The sequence below is a fragment of the Asterias amurensis genome, chromosome 10 (assembly GCF_032118995.1).
Source record: "Asterias amurensis chromosome 10, ASM3211899v1".
Classification (NCBI taxonomy): domain Eukaryota; kingdom Metazoa; phylum Echinodermata; class Asteroidea; order Forcipulatida; family Asteriidae; genus Asterias; species Asterias amurensis.
In genome coordinates this window covers 7,157,402-7,180,008 of record NC_092657.1, presented here as the reverse complement: position 1 = coordinate 7,180,008, position 22,607 = coordinate 7,157,402, and the positions used below count along the sequence as shown (strand labels likewise).

General features: G+C 39.7%; 3 protein-coding genes across 3 annotated transcripts; all 3 read right to left on the bottom strand.

Annotated features, from left to right (window-relative positions):
* Nucleotides 1–2,767: 2,767 nt before the first annotated feature.
* On the bottom strand, nucleotides 2,768–3,250 carry LOC139943473 (perlucin-like). Its single transcript, XM_071940283.1, has one exon. The coding sequence runs from the start codon at nucleotides 3,248–3,250 to the stop codon at nucleotides 2,768–2,770; it is 483 nt and encodes a 160-aa protein (XP_071796384.1).
* Nucleotides 3,251–7,271: 4,021 nt separating this feature from the next.
* LOC139943472 (low affinity immunoglobulin epsilon Fc receptor-like) lies at nucleotides 7,272–7,793 on the bottom strand. Its single transcript, XM_071940282.1, has one exon. The coding sequence runs from the start codon at nucleotides 7,791–7,793 to the stop codon at nucleotides 7,272–7,274; it is 522 nt and encodes a 173-aa protein (XP_071796383.1).
* A 7,260-nt stretch (nucleotides 7,794–15,053) lies between these two features.
* LOC139943082 (fibrinogen-like protein A) lies at nucleotides 15,054–20,665 on the bottom strand. The gene is made up of 5 exons (XM_071939897.1): nucleotides 20,227–20,665; nucleotides 18,969–19,028; nucleotides 17,563–17,699; nucleotides 17,216–17,477; nucleotides 15,054–16,377 (listed from the first exon to the last, which is right to left on the bottom strand). Exons 1-5 carry the CDS (start codon nucleotides 20,609–20,611, stop codon nucleotides 16,118–16,120), a joined length of 1,104 nt encoding a protein of 367 aa, XP_071795998.1. The 5' UTR covers nucleotides 20,612–20,665; the 3' UTR covers nucleotides 15,054–16,117.
* Between the last annotated feature and the right edge of the window lie 1,942 nt (nucleotides 20,666–22,607).

Here is a 22,607-nt window from a genome sequence, read left to right as displayed (position 1 = left end):
TTAAATCTTTACAGGTTAGTTATTTTATGCATATGTTGAGATACACCAACTGTGAAGGCTAGTCTTTGACACATACCAATAGTGTCCACTGCCTTTAATACTTAAATATTTATATCAATTGCTGTGCATAACTAGTTTCGGCAAAGTGACATTCTAAGTGTTAATCAAACTGTATGGTGTCTCTTTAAATTAGACAACGAACTGATTCAAACACCTTATACCAACTCACAATGTTCTTTATAGCTACAGCAACTACTTACAAAGATGACAAATAAACAAACCGATTCAATCACTGATTAAAAAAAAAGAAGCACAAAAGCCATTTCAAAATACGAGAGGTGTGCTCGTTGTTTGTTTAATAAAGGTCATTAATCGAAGTTTCACCAATGTATTACATTTCATGATTTCAACTTTTACAATCTTTGAGACCCCGCCGTATGCTGAAACATTACTCAAAACAGAGATTTTAATAAATATTGGTTATTGTTTCATTTAACTATCTATACGACTGACGTCACCTACAGTATCGCTATATGTAACATAACACCCCTTCCTTTGATTCTATCTGTTGATTGGCCGATAGCGTGTCACATGGTGTTGTGTATTTTAACTCTTGTACACGTCACCTACCAAAGTAACTACTCAATGGACTATTCAACGACAGCCTAGCAACCGATGTACTAGTGCATGATACCTTGGTACCCAGACTACATTGACTACCATTGATTTAAGGGAGCTGCTTGACAACCTCGAACCCGGTGTATGAACAACATATATATGTGCATTTGAAATACGGTTTAGAGAACGAACGTCAGAGCAGTAGTCTGGTACCCTCTTATTTTGTCAAAACTCGGTGTTTCAACGTAAGATTTTACAGTTCTTGCGGACAAGTCGTTAATGGTCTATCGCGGTGAGATAGTCGAGTCGTGGTGGTGGCGTAATGGTTCAGGTTTCTGCGATCGAACACTGCTCCCACGAGAGCAGTTTAGTCTCGCGGGGCCAGCAGTTTCGCGGGAATCGTGGAGAGAGTCAGAACGCTACTATCCGTCGACAGACATTTTACGCTTTGTGCCCAAGTCTAATTACCCAGATGCCACAGAGATAAGGATAACTCCAAAAGTTTAATAATAGATACTCTAATGGTGGCCCACTTGTGTTGCATGCCATCTCTTGATCACGAACGGATATGGTAAAACAGTGTGATCTAATATTATTGCGGTTGATCAATAAACAGTTTGTGAATACACCACCAATTGATTATCAGATTTGCTCCTGTTTCCTTGTGGTCTTTGTTTCAACCCTAGCTTGATTATGACGACGTGACTTATCAAAAAGAATTAACAATGGCGTTAGTAACTCTAAAGATATTTGGTTTGAAATGATTGGTTTTGCAGCCATACTCTGCGCGCAAGCTGTCGGATTAATCCCCAAGTCTTAAATATAAGCCAATACGGCTGCACTGAATCGACATTACAGTGTCTTTGATTTGTTTTGTTTTTACATTGAGTCGCCTGGAGATAATAAAGTCCCATTTCAAGCGTAGTGCAGCTTAAAACGGGTTCTCAGTTACTGTAGTCTATTTAATATCACTCACCATCGAATCGTGAGCTTTCATGTAGTTACTCCTTTGAGGACCTGGGGTCTGTAGCCCATCTCCACGATACCTTCACTTCCTAGTCCCATCCGTCTATCGGTATTAACAGTCAGCCCACGCTGATGTTTCACTCATGAAAACGTTTTGATGATTTTTTTTCTATGACATTCAAAATGTCGCCCAATGTCAATGCTTTTCCAAAATGTACCTCACAATAATTGAGGCTGTAATAAACGATGCTTAAAGGAAAGATATACATGATTGGTAATTACTCAAAACAAATATTAACATAGCAACTGACTTGGTAACGAGTATTGGGGAGCAGTTGATAGTAAACCACATTGTGAGAAATCTGAAGTGGTGTAGTTTTTGAGAAAGAGGTATTTTCTCACTAAAATAGTAAAAGACTTCTAGCAAGAATTCTTTTATTCCCAACTAAAAAGCACACAAATTCGTTTAACAAGTGTGTTTTTTTGTTTCATAATTTTTTTCGCAACTCCGATGACCGATTGAGCCCAAGTTTTCACAGGCTTGATATTTGATGCTTTATGTTGGAATACACCAGGTGAGAAGACTGGTCTCTGACAATTACCAAACGTGTACCTTCCCTTTAAGACTTTAATACAGATACACGCGGTGTGTCATAGCCGAGCTGTCAAGAGCACTTGACTCATTGTTAGATGTATCTGAGTGTATAGGTTCGAGTCCCGGTCTTAAGTTCTGAGCATTGACTTAGGATTCGTCCTCTGGTTGGTCCCGTGTGTCCAGAACACGTATCGTTGAGGGAAGGAATTCACTCCAGTGTGTTCTGACTTGTATAGTTGATTTCCAAGCGCTACTTCACTTATTTTAGCCCATGCGTAATGGAAACAAACTTGTGTAGCTCCGCATACCTTGCATAGAGCGCAGTGAAACGCTCCCGGCAGCGTCACAATGGTATGATAGCGCTATCCAAGAACGGTGTATCATTAGTTAGAGTTGTAGCAGTAGAGCACTGTCAAAGTCATTAAGGCTGATTCAAGACGAACGGACTTTCGTCGAACGATGTCGATTAGAAGGTCATGTAGCTATATCACCAAAGCCAATAGTGTCGATTTATGATCAAAAAATGATTGGCACTTCAGCGTCTACACAACATTTTTTCATGAGTAACCTCCATGGTGACTGTTAGTGTTACACGTGAAGAACAGGTCTGAATGCCATTTTGCAGATCACCATCTCTTGACGGTTGCATTCAACATCATGCCATCCATTATGACTTGCCTTTCCAGAATAAACCGCACAGTGCTCGTTATGCCTGTTTGGTTCCCCTGTATCCCAGTTTCTGTAAGAGACCTCCACGTTGCCCTCTTTGCACTTCCATCTCCCCTCTAACTCAAGATCATTACAGTCCAGCCATACTAGTTCTCCCTTGGGAATCAAAGTATAGATAAACGCATCTTCTTGACTTGAGCTTGGTACAGGCAGAACACCACCCAATTGTCTACACCTGTCTCTAGCTTCCGACAAGCTTACTCTGGACTCAATGACCCTGTAGCATGAGTTTCCCCATTGATGCCAAGACTCCGGACAGGATGGGTCGTCACTCATAAAAGTAGAACATTGCTGGTATTGAGATGCAACCACTTTGAAACAGTAGCTTTCTAGCAAAGCCATCAAGAATATAAAGCAAACTAGAGACGACATATCAATGCTTACCAACACTTTGAAGATAAAGTTTCGCAGCCGTAACTCCAGGTTATGCAGTGAGAAAATAAATCATCATCAGCTACAATGACTTTAAATTATCCCTGGCAACATTATACGAGTATGCTTGCCATTAAGAGTCGCGTAGGTTAGTCATTTGGTTTTAAACAGACAGCGTCAGCATTCCATTAAAAATGCTATTCAGTTTTCATTGGAGGCTTTGTCAAATGCTACGTTTTTTTCTGCAGCTACAGATAACTGTTCATGAACCAATTGCTTGTCACGGGTCGTAATGGAGATAAAATGCTTCTTGGCTCGCCAATATTTCTGAGTTTGAGCTTACGAAAGCAAACTACGCACAACAAAACAATGATGCGTCATGCATGAACCTGGAGGCTGGGTTAACGGCGCGTCGCCTCAATTGCTTTAACACGTGTAAGTATTGTTAACACCCAGTTTAAAATTCTGAAACTAATTGGATTGTTTGGCTAATTGTGTTAAGTGAGCGTAGGTAATTTTTATTGAAAGCCGAAACTAAACAAAAACATAGCGAACGAGGGACGGAAGTAGACAACAATAAACGGGGCTTGCAATGGGCCCGAATTGATATAGTAAATATTTTTCCTGTAATTAATTAAAAAGTATGGTTCGTCTGTTATACTAGGAAAGAGCAATAGACCTGGCCCATTTTCTTTGTCAGCTCGTATTCGGTAACATTGTTTTCTGCTTGGTGTGCGGTACAATGCAATTTCCTCTTACTTGAAAAATAAAGAAAACACCTAATTAAAGCATCACAAGGTATATTAATAATTATCGCCTTCATTTGCAAAAACTGCAAAACAATTTCTTGACACTTGTTATGGAAATTGTTGTTCAACACTCATCAGTCAATGTGCGGTTGTGTGTAAAACCCACATATTGGTTCAATTTCCAACACTGTGTGGACCATTTGTGTTCTCTATGTGTTTTCATGTCTACATTTTGTAGGTTAAGCTTTCTCATCAACATGCAACCAATCTAATACCCCGTTTACACAACACTACGACCCTACGAAGATCATGCCAATCAACCCGATCTCAACAAATATCAAGTCGGGTATGATCGCCGTCAAAATCCAGCGATATTTGGCAAATTAAAGACTGCGCCCAACTTTCCTGCTTCTACGTAAAAAGTGTTTCTGACTGGCTGCCACTGCACTACGATTACTGGCGATAACACCGAGACCATTGCCGACCAAGCGGTTTTCTACTTCGAAATGGTTGCCGACGGTGCTGCGTTTTTTACGACCACGGAGATTTTACCACGATGCTACTACGCTGCTTGATGTACGATAATGGCGATTCCATTACGACTTTGCCCCGCTTATTATTGGCCATGACCCGGCTGCGCTTACTTTTAACATGTTCAAGATAAGAGTAGGGAGAGCTGGGCGCATCTTCCCAACCAAGGACATGATTTATTGGAAATTGTTATGCAAACTTATAGTGTGGTTTAAAATAGAGGGCCTCAATTTTAATTAAAAAATAGCTCTTTATAAAGATACGAAGTGTAAATTATAATGCACAATAATTATCTTGTTTTGGGGGACACTGTGCATGCATCGACAAATGGTGGCGCATTATAATGTTCATTCCCACCCCACCCCAGTCGAAAAAAATCACGAATTGTGTCTTGTCTATTTCGCCCCATAAACAATATAAATAAATAAACAAATAAATAAATAAATAAATAAATACAATTAAAACACAAATAAATAAATAAATAAATACAATTAAAACACAGCGAAGTGCGTCTATGGCGAATTAAAATATTTCTGAACACAGAAAATTTCTTTAAGTTAATAACACCTGGTCAATGGGCAGGGTTTCTAAGATTAAGTTCGAGTCCCGGTCATCAGTTCTCAGCAAGACACTCGTAAAAGGAATCGTCCTCTGGTTGAGACGTACAGTTGGTCCCGTACACTAAGTTGGTCACGCTGGTCCCGTACACTTTGAACCCAATACACTTATCTCAATCAAAACATTTATAGAACGCTAAATATGTATCTTTTCAAGCACCATAACCAGATTGGCAAAACGGATGGGTTTTCAGCAACAATTTGCTTATTAATGGGTAGCTTGTTCCAAAGTGTCGGAGCCATGACCGAACAAGCACGATTGCCATAGCGTGTCATGTCATCTATCTTAAAGTCACCTGGGAATATAATTTGTTTTCTTTCAAACATAAGAGTATATGCTTACGAACAATAAAACATTTTTTTTAGTAATTGTTTGTCACGATTTATATGTTTAAAAAATATATAAAGTTGTTTGGGGGGCTGACTCCGCCTACCCCTTTTGTGACGTCAATCGAGGCAGACTTTGCCTGCAATGCGTATAGTTAACACACGTGCAAAGTACATGTACGTCCAAGTCGTGAGTTGGTACATTTCAAAAAGTGTTTTTCTGCATTCAGCAGCAATACACCTGGTCGGCATTGCCGGAAAAAAAACATTTTTTTTTTTAAACGTACAAACTCACGACTTGGTCCGCACAAATACTTTGCAATTGTGTTTACTCTACGCATTACAGGCAAAGTCTGCTTCGATTGACGTCACGAACAGCGCCCTCTCGGGTCTGGGTCTACTCTTAATTTTGTAAATAACATAAGAACTGATTTTTTAAAACCTTAGTTAACTGTTTATTCACATTCCACTCATCAAAACACATATATTAGTGACAAAAGCTTTATTTTGAAAAAATACCACTTCCAGGGGACTTTAAATAACATGAATACCAGCTAAACAGCATGACAATCCAGAAACAATGGAGGTTCGTTAAAGGCACTGCACACTATTGCTAATTAATCGAAATAATTTTCAGCAAAAGAACTTACTTGGTAGTTGGCAATGGAGAGCTGTTGATTACAACATTGTGAGAAACGGCTCCCTCTGAAGTTGCGTATATAGTTTTGGAGAAAGAAGTAGTTTCTCATTCAATTTAGTATCAAAGACTTCAGCTGAAGCATTTTATTATGCATCTGAAAGCACAACCATATTGTGCAACAAGTGTGTTTTTTCTTTTATATTACTCAACTTTGATGACCAATTGAGGCCAATTGAATTCACAGGTTTGTTATTTTATGCAAAATATGTTGGGATATACCAGGTGAGAATGCAGGTTTTTGACATTAACTACCAAAGGTGCCTTAAGACGGTATTGATCAATCAACTTCAGCCACAAGCAATACCTCGTTGTTCTTTTGATCCACGAAGAAAAACATTGACTTTTTATATATTATGTGTCCTTCCATACACATTATGTGGAAACGCATGGGGAAACAATAATGATTGGTTTGAAAGGTTTAGAAATTCTTTGTAAGACGCAAAACGTCCACAGATTTACAATCTACTTAATGTTGAAAGATAGTGCTGTTATAGTGCTTACCTTGAAAATGCTTGCTGAGGTTCTGTAGTTCTTGAGAACTTAGTAAAATAAAATCACGGAAACAATTTCCTTCGCAATCGGGAGAAAATTATGTTGGCATGTAACAGATTAACGCGACTTTCCTGAAAACATTTTACTTCTTCTTAACAACTTGACGACTATTGAAGCTGAAACGTCTACAGGTAAACTGATTTAAATACATCTCATTCACGTGGGTGTGTTTCATATCATGGCCAGAGACAAAAGGTATCAAAAACCGTAATAGACTCTCATAATGATAATAACTTCAAGCTTATTCATCTCGATTCCTCAAACATAATGAGGCGATACCAAGTTTGCTTTTTAGTAGTCATTCTGTGAATTTAATTCATTTATTACCCTTCGACTGAGGCGTCCCTGCTGCTCGTTCGCTTCGGCCAGAAAGAACATTAATATGGTATTAGAATGTCGTCCGACTGTTGAACTGGTAGAAGTACTCGACTTAGGTGGCATTTTTATGAATGAGATGTTTACTCACAACATTGTATCATTAGAGTTTAATCCAGCGTAGTTTGATTTGGCCCATATCACACGTGAAGGATCGGTTTGCGTGGCAGTTTGCAAACAGCTGAATACTTTACATTGCATGTCCCATCCAGCCACTGGCGCCTATTTCCATACATCTTAGAAATAAGGGCACAGTGTTCCTTCTCTAGGTAATTATTGGGTTCACCTTCACCCCAATTTCTGTAGGAGACTTCCACGTTACCCTCTCTGCATTCCCATGTTCCCTCCACCTCTAGATCATTACAGTCGATCCATACTTCTTCATTATTTTCAATCAAGTCCAATATTACATTGTTTTCTTGACTTGAGCTGGGTGCGGCCAGAACACCATCCAGCTTACCACACTCGTCTCTAGCCTTGAACCAGGGAACGTTGGACTCGGTGATCCTGTAGCAAGAGTCTCCCCAGTGATGCCAAGACTCCGGACAGGAGGAGTGGTGACTTATAAATGTATAGCACTGCGTTTCTTGAGATGCAACCACTTTGAAAAAACAGCTATCCAACAATGCAGTGGCTAATATCAAGAATACACAACTCAGCATATTGATGCTAATGTATGCAATTGCGTTGGCTCTTTACACAAATTAGGTTGTTAACGAATTTATCAATGTTTTGGTCATTTCAAACCGACCCAAAATTCAGTGTACATAATATATTTTAAAACATTTAAACAGGTTTCTCTAAACAGAGTTTATTAGATTGAAGTCGCTAAAACCTTTATGTTTCCCTTCAATTTTTGTACTATCCTCTCACTGCCGCAGATATTTGCGGAACACTTTAGAAGTTCATCACAAGAACAGTTCGAAGAACAGTTTTCAAATACCTTTAAAACGAAACAGTTTGGCGCGGATGAACACACAGTGGCAGTTTACACGACATGAGATAAATAAGTACAATTTATCTTCTTCAAATAGAGATAAAGTCGACCCAAGGAGTTGTGATATATCTCATAGTGCGAGTGATGTTCTTTTCAGAGAGATAAAGTCTACCCAATGGTTGCAGCACAGAGCAGTTATGATATCTCCTGTTTCTGTTTCACAAGCAAGCGTAACTCTGGTTTCAACTGCTAAATTGCGCACACTTTGATTGGCCAACACTAGCATTGAGTCATGAATAAACATACACATAAACTACAACACATCCAATCAGAAGCGACGAGAGCCAGACGCTTGAAACGCTTGATTAGGGCATGCCAGGGAAATTAAGATATTGATGTTTTGCGTTCATTTGCAATTAACAGCACTAACACACACACCCAAAACCGGTGCGATTATTAAAATGCCAAGGTTACGGCAATTTGTATGGTGGGAGCGCTTTTGTTAGTACCATGAATATACCTCATTTGTGTAACTCTTGTTTCAAGATGTTGCTTTGGTTATGACAACATGTCTAGCAAGGAGCGCTTAATGAACGCATACATAAACATAGCTTTGGTAGGAACATGGAGGAAGGAATAGAAGGAGCTCGAACGACCCGCAAAACCGCCGAGTAACAAAAGAATACCCTGAAAATGCCCCCGTCTAACCAGTGGAAAAAGATAGGAGACCTCCAGCTGGACGGCCGATTAACGAGCAGGATTAGATTTCTTTGTACAGAACGTGTGGTACCGCCGCTCTGCACCGTTGCCTTCGTGTAAAGTTGAATCATTGGAGACAAGAATTGTGAATACACACGGTTTCATTTACCATTTGTGGTGTTTCACTGAAACATCATGGCATATTTTTCATTCTTTTTAACTTTTCGGTCACTAGCGGTGGTTCAAAAGTTGGGTATTAGCACACGAGGGATATTGGTATTCGATTGTGTTTTTCGATTTGGTGAGCACAAGTGTACACAATTTTTATCAGGTCTCAAAAAAGTTGTTTTTCTGTATCGTAGCGTCATACGTTATCGACCCTCATATGTTTTCGGTCCCAAACTTTGATTCCCGTTTACCGCGAGACTGTGCAAGCAGCCGGTGACAGAAGCTATGCAGTTTACTCATGGTCTGTATTTTCATCAGACTTAATCATGCTGAGAAAAACGTTTCCTGTCGTTGGTTATGCTCAAACATTTATAAAATGATTGATTTTTGGTACTAATCACTAGTACATTATTATGCCAACATTCAAATGAGTGAAAGAAACATCATCCAACCTCAAATGTTAAAAAAAAAATTACTATCTGCTAGATTGAGTTTCATTCTGCATTTCGTCACTAGATGGATCACGTGCCATCACGTGTGGTGGCTACTATTTGGGATTCTATGGTGTGCCAATATGGGGAAAATATTAAAATATTTTAAGTGAAAGTGACCCAAATTTCTTTTTTTTTGATTTACTGAATACTGTAATAAATTCCGATAAGCGTAATAAATATTTAGTCTACATTAAAGCGAAAATATCATAGATTGGTTTCTTATCTCCTGAAACCAAACATTACTGGTCTGAAATGGTGGAAAACGGATTGTTATGAAGTGTGTGTTTCAAGGGGGGGGGGGGGGTGGGGTGTTTTACTTTCATGCCTTATGATATCTCTGGATTCTACTATAGTAGCCAAAATGCCTTTGGACAAAAACGTAATTAAATTTGTTAAGTAGTAATTGAATAATATTTTTTTTTTTTTGCACGCCGTACTAGTTTCTGAATATTCAATAAAATACCAACCAATGAAAGGTGTGAAAACATGTGACGTTGCTCCAATGTCGTGCATGCACAAGCACTGTTAATGGCGGACTGTCTCTCGCAACGTAAAACCAAAAACTTGAAAAGTGTCAACACACGATGAAGTGTAAGTGTTAATGTTAAAAAATTGGATGGATGATTTAAAAAAAAAAAAAGTTTTTGATTGTGAACAATTTTCCTGTTATCCTACACATGACACCAGGATATTATATCCATATGACACACGACACCATGGTTGAGTGAAGAACCAAGTGCGCACGCGCAAACTCACATACGCCAGGTCGCCCATTGTCTGTATAAGGTATGTCGGTGATTACGAGGTGTCGTTAAACGACCGCGGTACCGCAGGTTCGACTTTTGATGTCCCTTCGTTCGAGCTCCTTCTATATTCCTTCCTCCATGGTAGGAACGAAAGAAAGGCATATACTTCAACGTTGTCGATGCATTCAACCGGTGCTCCACGCTAATGGTAAAAAGTATAGTCACAAGTTCAAGGAACACGTTGCCTTTGATCGGTCGAGTTGGTCTTTGAAAAGCGTTTGTAACCATTTGTTATAAAATTGATTGGTTAGAAAGATGTAAAAGTAGAATACAATGACCTACACAAATATGCCTCAAAATTGCGTGGGGTTCGTTTTACCTCGTCGACTAACACGGTCGGCCATTTATGGGAGTCAAAAAGTTGACTCCCATAAATGGCCGACCGTGTTAATTCGCAACGTAAAATAAAAACCGTGCAGTTTTGAGTGATATTTGTTTGGATCATTTTATTCTTCTTTTAAAACATCTTTCCAACTATATACATTTCATTACAAACGGTTTCAAACGCTTTTTTTATAGACCAACTCTTCCGATCCAAGACAATGTGATCCTTTCAGGCAAGCCTCATTATTTGAAAACACGCTGTCATGCTTGATTGGCAACATATTGCGAAGCAGCACCTTGTTAACTATTACATTGTGCTGTGTAAAAGGAGTATGTCTCATTGGCAGCATATTGCGAAGCAGTACCTTGTTAACGATTACATTGTGCTGTGTAAAAGGAGTATGTCTCATTGGCAGCATATTGCGAAGCAGCACCTTGTTAACGATTACATTGTGCTGTGTAAAAGGAGTATGTCTCATTGGCAGCATATTGCGAAGCAGCACCTTGTTAACTATTACATGGTGATATGTAAAAGGAGTATGTCTCATTGGCAACATATTGCGAAGCAGCACCTTGTTAACGATTACATTGTGCTGTGTAAAAGGAGTATGTCTCATTGGCAGCATATTGCGAAGCAGCACCTTGTTAACTATTACATTGTGCTGTGTAAAAGAAGTATAGGTCTCGCATCAAACATAGTCCAACAAACATACCTTGCAGGAAAAAAAAAACGTTTGTTAAAGAGAAGGTACACGTTTGGTAATTGTAAAACACCAGTCTTCTCACTTGGTGTATCCCAACATAAGCATAAAATAACAAACCTGTGAAATATGAGCTTAATTGGTCATCGAAGTTGCGAGAAAATGTTGACAGAAAAAACACCCTTGTTGAAAGAAAAATACTTCTGGCTAGAAGTCTTGTATTATTTCAGTGATAAATTACCACTTTCTTAAAATCTTTGCTACTTCAGAGGGAGCCGTTTATCACAATGTTTTATACCAAACGTGTACCTTCCATTTAAGCCGCCTCGAGCGCCACTGAGACGCATATGTACGCTTATAACTAAGTAATACTATACCGTTGAAAAAACAAACACTCAAAGTTGAATTAAACATCACAGCAAGTGAAATTGCGTTTTCCAGACACAATACATGGTCAACCAATTGCCCCGAAGTATGGGGATGTATGCAACGATTGGCGTGTATTCAAACATTGTTTGGAATCTCTACTCCGTCACGTACATTATTTATCTTAGCGGGTCCTATCATTAAAACAAAACCTTAGTTGTGGGCATGAGCAATAGTCTAGCCAATCTATTGTTTGACAAAGTAGCAATAGATGTGGTTTTGTTTGCAACAGTCTTTCCAAACCCTCCAAAACAACATGTCAAAAACGTAAAAAGTAAGCAGGGGAAATATGCTTTACTTACATTAATTGAAAAAATTGCCGTTTTTGCCTCTTTTTTCCCCCACATGCATACGCCCTCTGATAATAGTCAAACTGATTACGATTGTACCTAAAATTTTGCTGCAAAAGTCTCTTGAAGCCCTCCAAAACAAAGTATAAAAAACGTATAAAAAAAAAAGTACGGGAAATATGAATAATTTGCATAAATTAGAAATTACCGTTTTTGCCCTATTTTCACTAGTGTATGTGTGAACAGGCCCTGATAGTAGAATTTATATCACTGTCACAACAAATTTTTGTAACCAGGTAACCCTCTTAAATAAAGTATACACATTTTCAAAGTACCAAAGGAGCCAGTCAATTTTAATTAAATTTGTTTAATCAAAGTTACATGCGTATTATGCACTAACAAGAAATGCAATACTGACTGCTCCTGTAAATGATGTTTGGCACCCTAGACCGTTCACGATTAAGACGGAAGATATTAGGGAGGTTCCAAACTTTACAAAACTATTATCTCTAGCCCGGTTTTGGGGGGTGCTTAGCATTCTACGCTCTTTACACGGCTAGTGCCGAAATAAGACACCTGTCGTGCAAGTAGGGCCCAATTGTATGGCTCTGCTTGGCGTCAGCAAAGAATTGACGCTTGCGAAAGGGAATTGTTTGCTTACGTTAAGGCTATTTCTCGAGTTAAAGCCATTGGACACTTTCGGTTAACAATATTGACCAAGGCCCACACTTCGTGTACCACAACTTATATATAATTAACAAACCTGTGCAAATTTAGGCTCAATCGGTCATCGGAGCAGGGAGAAAATAACGGGAAAACCCATCCTTGTTTCCGCACGTTTCGCCGTGTCATGACATGTGTTTAAAATAAATCCGTATTTCTCGCTATCGAGAATTGACATTGTTTTAATGTTTTCTCAAAAAGTAAAGCATTTCATGGAATAATATTTCAAGATAAGTCTTTCATCATTACCTTTTGTAAACCCTGTAAATTATTTGTAAATCTGTGAACTTTATTTTGTTTCTGTACCGAAAGTGTATAATGACTTTAAAGGCAGTGGACAGCAATTACCCAAAATAATTATTAGCATAAAACCTTACTTGGTATTAAACGAGTAATGGGGACAGGTTGATAGTATAAAACATTGTGAGAAACGGTTTCCTCTGAAGTGACGTAGCTTTCGAGAAAAGAAGTAGTTTTCTGCGAATTTGATTTCGAGACCTCAGATTTAGAATTTGAGGTATCGAAATCAAGACTCTAAAAGCACGCAACTTCTTGTGACAAGTAGTTTTCTTTTCTTTCATTATTGTCTCGCAACTTCGACGACCAATAGACCCTTCCCATGAATTATGTAAATTGCACATAGCGCGTGCGCACTAACGTTTTGGATGGCAAAATGAGGGAACATCGCGCTGTTTTGTACACGGCTAATGGTTGCGTGACGCAGACGCGATTGTGCGTCTGCTTAGTGTACAACTCTATGGCGTTTGCCAACCAACAGGGTGTACGCATGCGTGAATGTAATTAGCATTTATTTCATGGGAAGGGTCCATAGACCATTTCGCAAATACCGGGGCGCGCGCGTAAAGCTTGGAATTAGGTGCATTGTGGTCTAGCTGGTAGCAAAATTTGATGCATATCTATCCCACAATGCACCTCATTCAACAGTCTGCGCTTGCGCATTGGTATTTGCGATAAGGTCTATTGAGCTCAAGTTTTCACAGGTTTATTATTTAGCGCTCTATAAATGTTGTAATTAGTATTATTTATTATTATTATTATTTCATGCATATGTTGAGATACCCAAGTGAGAAGATTGGTCTTTGACAATTACCAATAATGTCCATGGTCTTTAACGGGGGAATGTTAGCTGATGCGCATGCCTACTCTACGTTACTAGGCATTCTACGCTTATAAAGCCAGTGCAAAAATTCAGCGCTAGCACGTAAGCGGAGAATGATGCTCCTAAGCGCATAATTTGGCGGTGAGCAGATCCAGAAGAGCCATGATGAAATTGGGCCCACAACACTGTCGAGGAACAATTTTTTCTCATCTGGTTTTCAGCAAACTGAATCACTGATTTTAGTTTATTTTGATTATACCCCTGATATATAGAAACCTAACCAGAGCAAGACCAGCTTTCACCTGCATATGATACGTGTACCAGCAGTCTGTAAGTCATTTTGCAGGGTCAGCATTATATCTGAGACCAAAGAGCAAGGAATGCAGACTGAAACAAATAGTTTTAATAGGGGAACACTTGCCTTGCGAGAAACTATGTGATATGGTGTTGTGGAGATATTATAATACAGATGCCGCAAGCCAATGGGAGCAATGTATGCAAATCTCGGCCCTAACCGCGCTTTGAAAAGAAATTACTATATTGGGAGAGTTACGACAATTTGCGATTAGAAGCCATTTTGTTCCTAAAAACGCATGGGCGAACACGGGGTGCCAGACTAGACTGCCCATTGGGTTGTGCTGCTCACTTGTCGGTTGCGCACTGGGGAGGGGGAATAACGGTCAAGTTCTTCGCTCAAAGACATCTATAGGAGCAAGTTCGAGCGTGCACAATATAAACTAAAGGTTGACCATTTGCACCCGAGCCCAGGCTGGTTGACCATTTGGAACCGGCCTCGAGCCCATAGTTTCTTCACTGCTCCCAACAGCATGTTCCACTCGAACGTGTGTAGAGCGCAGAGGGGAACAGTAGTCAACCACGGGTCGACTAAAATGTGCCCACTCGAACTCGCTCTGTGCTGTGGAAGCGTGTCTAAATCTTGTACATAGGCGTAATACACGTTGGGTGCGTTCGTTTAGCTTCCCTGGGCAGACCCGGTCTGCCTCGGTGGGTTGGATTAGCTTTGACGTCATACCATGGGCTCACTCTGGTCAGCCCCCAGTGCACTGCTTGTGGCGTGGGTCACTTGGGGCAGGTGCATGACGTCACTATGAGAACGGTGGTAGATCGTTCGTTTAGCTCTTGTCAGGGGCAGGGGTCACCCGAGTGAGCACCGCGGGGTAGACCCAGGGAAGCTAATCGAACGCACCCATCAAAAGCTGCTCAGGGATTCCCATTTTCATCAATAACAACATATTTATTTGAACTATGATACTTAGTAACAAATGCATCATTAAAACCATAATATGAAATATTGAGAGGTTCTCCTAGAGAAGTACGTATAACATACTATGTTTATAGCATTGACTTAACTGATGCAAACTTTGACTTGTTTCAAACACTCAGAACCAGAACAAGAAAAGGAACAAAATTTACTTGTTTGAAAAATATTTCAGTAGGTGTGAAGAAACTATTTTCTCACCTTAAAAAAGGTCAAGGTGATAGGATTTTGGGCAATGATTTTTGTTATCAGAGATAACGGAAATAAGTCAAAGCTTAACTCATTCTCGTGCGGTCCGTTCATTTCAGCTTTATTTCTGTTTCCCTCTATAGTTTCAAGAACACAACCAATCTTTCAAATGCCCGAAAAGGCAGAGCAAACAGTACTTTCTCAAGATTTATTAGTGAGATTTAAATAACTAGCTGACTTCAAGTCACTGGACACGTTTGGTATAACGATCAAAAACCACACTTGGTGTATCCCTGTACATAAACATAACAAACCTGTGAAAATTTGCGCTCAATTTGGTCATCAAAGTTGCAAGAAAAAAAAAAATGAAAGAAAAAGATACCGTTGTTCCACAAACTTGTGTGCCTTCAGATACCCGTGAATAGCGTTAGACCTGAAGTCTTGTTCAGATTCAATTGGTTTATTGGAAAATGTTTTACAGTTTATAGCTAGATAATTTGTGTAAAAGACTATAAGTAGTCAACAAGCCTTTTGAAAAATAAAAAAGTGAACTTCAATTAGCTCAGATATAATTAGCATAACAAAATTAATTTAACTTGAGGACAAAGCAAGTCAAACACTGATATCGTAACATTGTGCATTAATTGTGATCATTCACTTTTCATTACTTGATTTTACGAGCTGTATACAATCCTAATTTTACCATGTTGATTGTCGTATAAAAAGGAGGATTTTTTTTACATAAGCATATTACCTTAAAAAGGGGCTTTAACTTTTCAATTGGGAGATTTTCCCAGAATGCCGTAACCTGTTATGAGTTATTCACCACACTAGGAGCTAGGCTTAACTCGGCTTCTAATTTTCATCTCAGAAAATTTGAGTGAGCGATAATTTGCAAAGGCATTCCACGTTACTCCCCGACTACTGAGATCGGCATGATGGAAATAAAGCCCGTTCAAGTTAGATGCGAGACAGAACCTGAACCACCAGCCCCCTGGATACTCATGTGCGCAGTTGCCTAAGGCATTGACGTCGTTGTCTTTGTCTTTGGTCGTGAAGCCCATGTAGTTGTGGGATTTTAACCCGTTGGCTGAAGGATAAAAACATGAGGTCATAGTTGTATGAGTACAAGTACGTGATATAGGATGGGAAGGAGTAATATTGAATTTGGCTCTTATGTTGCCAAGGTAACCACAATGCACACACTGAGAGGGTATTGTATGTGAGAGACGTGAGATAATTCTCACATCACAATCCGACACAGCTTCAGTTGCAGGGCCTATTTCACAGAAGAGTATGCCGCCACATGAGTACACCAATCACTCTTACCGTGTACGTACACGATGAGTCCAACATTAATAGTGTACGTACATAATAACTTCATGTACGTACACGATAAGTTTCAAACTGATCGTGTACCCTCCGTGATAAGTCTAAACAAAAAGCGTGGATAATAAATACATGATAACTTAATGTGTTCAGAAAAGATAAATCCAAACTTGTCATGTGCTTACGCGATAAGTCCCAAACGAACATGATGCACGATAAGTTATTGTGTACATTTACGATAAGAACGAGATTTTGTGTACCAATGTGGCGGCATTATGAAATGCTTTATTTAAAGCATTTTGTAAGTTGCCCCTCCTTTGTTGGCATTTGAGAGTTTTCGTTTCCGACGACGGATGGTTCTGGTGACGGTGATTAGTTTTCAGCCTAACGTTGTCGTTTTCAGCAAAACGCAGATTCATCCGCAGTTCTTTCGTAGAAATTGAGGGGCACTAGACCCAAAGCCGACGCATGCGCAGATAACGCCAAATGTACCAATTTTCCTTGGCAGAACCATCCGCCGTAAAGACCGAAAACTCAATATAAAGGGGTTGCTGATAATTGAATCTATATCCTGCCTAAACAAAGTGAATTCGTCTTACATGCATTTCCTGTGTAACCCTCCACTCGCAGCATGTAGTTCTCACTCGCATCAGCGACGGTGAAGGAGTCATATTTTGCATACCCGGTAACCTGATCGAAACCTTGAAGATCCACGCGTAGTTGGTACTCGCCCTGAGCGGTCAGAAGGTGCAAGTTGTCATTACCGAGCCAAAACTCTCCATCTACGTTCCCAAAGCCACGGCTGTAGCTGGCATAGTCCAAAGAGAAATCTACACTGCCGTCTTGGCGCCGCTGGAACACCTAAAAGTTCACACAATATATTTAGAAGTTGTAAATTTGTATTGAATTGGTGACGTCATTCATTCACTACAGCGTGTTATCTTACCGTCCATCCACCACCGTCTGTTTCCATATCACAATACACCTGGAAAGCCTGACTGGAGCGTAGAGGTCGTACCATGTACACACCGCTCACCGACGCACCAATCGCAGGAATATCAGAACAATCCCGTGGGAACACATCTGTTGAGGTAGGGAGAAAACAAAAAATAAACCCTACATTACATAACTGCTAAAATTACTGCTGTATTGCTTTGATTGGACGCTCCAGAGCTTTAAATTGAGCCTGCCATTGAGATAGAATAGCCCTCATCTGTAACAGGCCCTTTTCGCGGGCTTAGAAACCTGAACCCAAACTTCATTATAATACTGACTTCAAAACTCATTTTAAACCTGACACTGGAAACGGGTTAATAACTGAAAAGAAAAAGAAAATTTGCTGTGAAGTTCTTGAGATCTGGTCCAACTTTTTGTCGACCCATAAATAAAGTTCAAACAGGGGACATGGTAAACCCAATTTCAATATTCAATGCTCATCGAGTCTAAAAAAAAACTACTTCCGGTTGATCCTCATTAAAGGTCAACATGGGGTGACGGTAACCAGAGTTCAACCATCATTGCTCAAAGGTTCTGGAACTAAAAAGAAACTGATAATGGCGTATGTGCTTCATGAGATATTTAGGTCAAACTTTCGTTTGACCAGAAATAAGATCAACACGGAGCCATGGTAACACCCGAGTTCAAGCTTCAATACTTATGGGTTTTAAAACTGAAAGGAAATTGAACTATTTGGGTGTATAGTGCTTGCAATTTTGGTTCGACTTCCGGTTAACCCGGAAGTAAAGGTCAATTTAGGGTCATAGTTTCCAAAGGCTAATCATCAACGATCAAGGGGCTCAGAACTGAAAAAAATTGTACATGTAGTTTATGAGATAACTAATGTTTCTCTCCTGGTTGACCCGGAAGTAAATGTCAATGTGGAGTTACGGTAACCAAGTCAACTTTCAACGCCCAAAGGGTCAAGAACTGAAAATAAATTGAAATTCGATTGTGTCGTTTCTCGAGATAATGGTCCTACTTCCGGTTTACCCGTAAGTAAAGGTCAACCTGGGGTTAGGCGAACCTAAGTTCGATATTCAATGCTCAAAGACATTGAAAATCGATTGTGCAGTTCTTGAGATATGATCCCATTTCCGGTTGACTCTGAAGTAAAGGTCAACATGGGGTCTCGGTTACAAACAAGTTTTGAAATCGGTTGGGTATTTTTTTAAGATATGATACTATACAGATTGAGTGTTTTACACATTTAAATGAAGATCTGGTGGTTATTATAATAATAAGCTTTGAATTACAATAACTCGAGACCCAATGACGTCACAATAATCTTGTCATACCATGGTCATACTAACCAATCCGTTAATGATGTAACTTAACCCAATCCTATACGCTTACCTCCTTCCGTCGTGGTCGCAAATTCATCAGTTGCATCAGAATCGTCAGGTTCGGAGGTATCTACAAACAAAATTCAAAACATACCGAGTAATTCGGGTCTGTTCAATTGTTTAATCCTTTATAAAATGAAGTCAATGTCCTCACAGATTTGCACAAAACTAATCATAATAGAAAGCTCCAATAATTACTTGCTGAGGAGCTGTAACCCACGGAAGCCCATAAGTGCCACGTTGCGTTTCTCTTTAGCGTTGTAGTGTTTCTCTTTCACGTGGTAGTGTTTCCCATTCACAAGTACTTAATAACCGGCGGCTGCCACTTAATTAACTGGCGGCCGCCGGTTATTAAGTGGCGGCCGCCGGTTATTAAGTGGCAGCCGCCTTTTAATTTAGTGGCGGCCGCCTGTTAATTTAGTGGCGGCCGCCAGTTAATAAGTGGCGGTGACCATGCAGGTGAAAGATAAACACTACCACGTGAAAGAGAAACACTACAACGTTTAAGAGGAACGCAACGTGGCACTAATGGGCTTCCGTAGTAAACACAGTGGTGGAAGTACCCGCGTACCTATATTTTGCGCGCATAGACTCGGTGCTTGGTGATTGCAGTCATTATGGGTCTTGCATATCGTAATTGAGTTCAGAATGTGGAAACATTACTTTCATTATGTATTTTCTAACTTTCTACGGATACTATAAGCATCCTAAGGAGACATCGATAGTAATTATTGGGAGAACATTATTTTAAACACTTTTGTATCATCAAACAAATGTATAGGTGCAGCAATCTCCAATTCAGGCACTGATGGACAAACCAGCTGTATTTCTCAAACCCACAGGCTTAACTGGGTGCCAGTGTCTGCAATTCAACTTTGAGGCGTTGACAGATGCACCATGACAGGGTAAACTAAAATAACTGGTCCTGCCAGTCATGTTTTTTTTTTTAAACCAATTGGTCGGTCACAGCTGTCACTAAAGTGACTTGTTCTTAACATGCTGAAGGAGCTCTACCGACTGAGCTATCTAGCCCTATGTTACCAATCTTCATATATACCGGTGCTCTACCAAATTGCCTCTTCGTAAACGCCATCGTAGCTATTGTTATTTCGAAACTGAAACCACCAGTCGTCCAAAGGGGCCTCTGAAAAAGTTCAGAAATACGATTGCCCAAAAGTAGCTAATCATGTTGTATCTCTCCAAGTATAGTTGAATATAGGACAACCAACAAATAACACTTAACCATCAAGGAGTTTGAGAAAACTTACCATTGGTAATGAGCTTCACCAAGGCAGACACTGAGACCTCTAACTCTTCCATCTTGCTTCTTGTTTCTTCCAGCTCAGATGTTATCTTTTCTCGATTATCAGAAGTGGCCACCTGTAACTCGTCTACTTTACCTCTAGTGGCTTCCAGTTCAGATGAAACAGCTTCTTGAGTTTCAGTCATTGAATCTTTCAGATTTTCTATTTGTAGTTGTGTGTACCTTACTTCAGCGTTAACCAGTTCTAGGTAATCTATTAGCATAGCCTTCAGTTTTTCTACTTCTTGGTCACAAGAACCCGTTGCCTGACTGCTGGAAGATGCACTTTGTCGTGCAGCTATAGACTTCACGATCATAACGATCAAGAGTGAACGGATCAACAACCCCATTGTGCTTAGCTAACACTTCAACAACAAACCTACACGAGTTCTTGACGTTGATCCTCTGCGTACAGATGTTCGCAGTGAAATGAGCAAGAACTTGCCAAACCATTATTTTATATGTTTGAGGTAATGGTTCAAACGATTCAAACTTTGTTAATCTCCCCGTTGATCTACAAAGATAACCTGCTGGTGAATCGGAAGCGGAAAACATACTGAAACAGGAAACAGAAGGAGCCTCGTCCTCACAGCTCGGGATTCAATAAAAAGATAAGCAGAAGAAACCTTGAAGATATGTAAAATCTATTTCAGTCAGTTCACTCCACCACCAACAAGCTAAAGCCGTGTCCAATTTGCTACACCTACGGCTACGGCTGTAGCTGAGGGTGTTGCTAAGGACGTCCTATACCTCAACGCGTAATGACGTGGAAATCTAGCTTTAGCCGTAGCTGATGCCGCCGTAATTTTTCAGCCAAAACGTTGATCAAAATCGTCATGAAACTCAGCGAAACCTGTGTGACTAAAGAATGTATTGCAGCAAAAGATTGTGGGATACATTTCTGGTCTTTAGACGGCCAAAGGGGTTAAACTATGAAGAAAAAAAACCCAAACAAATCTTCTACGGGAAAATCCGTTTGTCCCGGCGTTTGTATAGCGATTTGTTTCCGGATACGGATTTTGACGTAGGTCGGCGGATATGGGTTACGTATGATAATGATATGCATTGACCCCTTGACGTCAATGGCTATACTTCCCATATGGTTTGTGCACAGTTCTCCAGCTGTGACCAATTGAGGGCGCACTATTCCATATCAAATAGCGCCGATGACGTCATGATTCATTTGCCGCGTTGGTTTGTATGACCTTGCGTTCTTCAGAATTTTGGCTTGGAGTGTTTCGGAGAAAAAACATGTTTACCATGTTTGAACGTTAAGAAGAGACTCGTTATATTTTGTTCTTGTGTCCTATGGACTCCATCTACTAGAAAAATGTAATAACTTTATACTTCAGAGCATTCTTTAGCCCCACTTTAAAATGTCATAGGTCATTTCAGGTGGGCATGTCTTGAACAAGTAAAATAAACGAGCGATTAACCCCTTTGCAATCGCATTATGAAGTTTCATAGCCAATATAAAAGCCAGGGAAGAGGAATTTACTGAGTACTATTTAAGGATATGGGTGCATCGTCCTGAGCAGCAAATTGTGGAGCCGTCGACCTTCAGTGTACGGAAGCTTATCGGGCCTTGTTGAACAACCTTAGGAGCTTTCCAATAGTTAATATATATGCTTAGGGTAACAATAATCCTCCACGCCAATAGAGCTTGTGGATCTGGAAACAACAGCGTTATCACTTACCTATTAACCAGATCTGTATTATGAAACCGCAGGTAAAGTTATGCATGAATAAACAACACAAAAAAAAAACTCCACACATGACCAGTTGGGTTTGTTTTTCCCATTATTTTTGTTCGCACCAAATTACGTGTGAACAGGCTTCGATGATAACAACTCATACTTACTTATCCGTTACTTTCTATAGCATACACGATGTAACTATGTTCAAGCCATACACTAGAAAGGGCGCTTGTATTTTTAGTATTTTCCAAATTTTAGGTATTTTTTTCAAAGATGACCGATATTCTAAATATCGCTGACCCACGTAATTTGGTGCGAAAAAAATAAACAATGGGAAACCAAAATGCACAGAAAGCTAGGCGCACTTTCCAGGCGTTTTATATATTTTTTTTAAATTCAGCTAGCGTGTTACACAATACGAAGCTGAAGTCAACAAATTTGCAAGCGACTGGATTGTGAAATAATTCGAGAAAAAAAGTGCAATATTAAATGTAACACGAGCATAATTTTGTATCACGATTTAAGGAGGTAGAAAAAATAGTAAAGACGCCAGGCTCACTCACGTCATGTTCTGCTTGGCTCATCACATGCGATGCATGCTTTTTGTAGAATTTTAGAATACTACTACGAACGGCTGTTGTATTGCAGT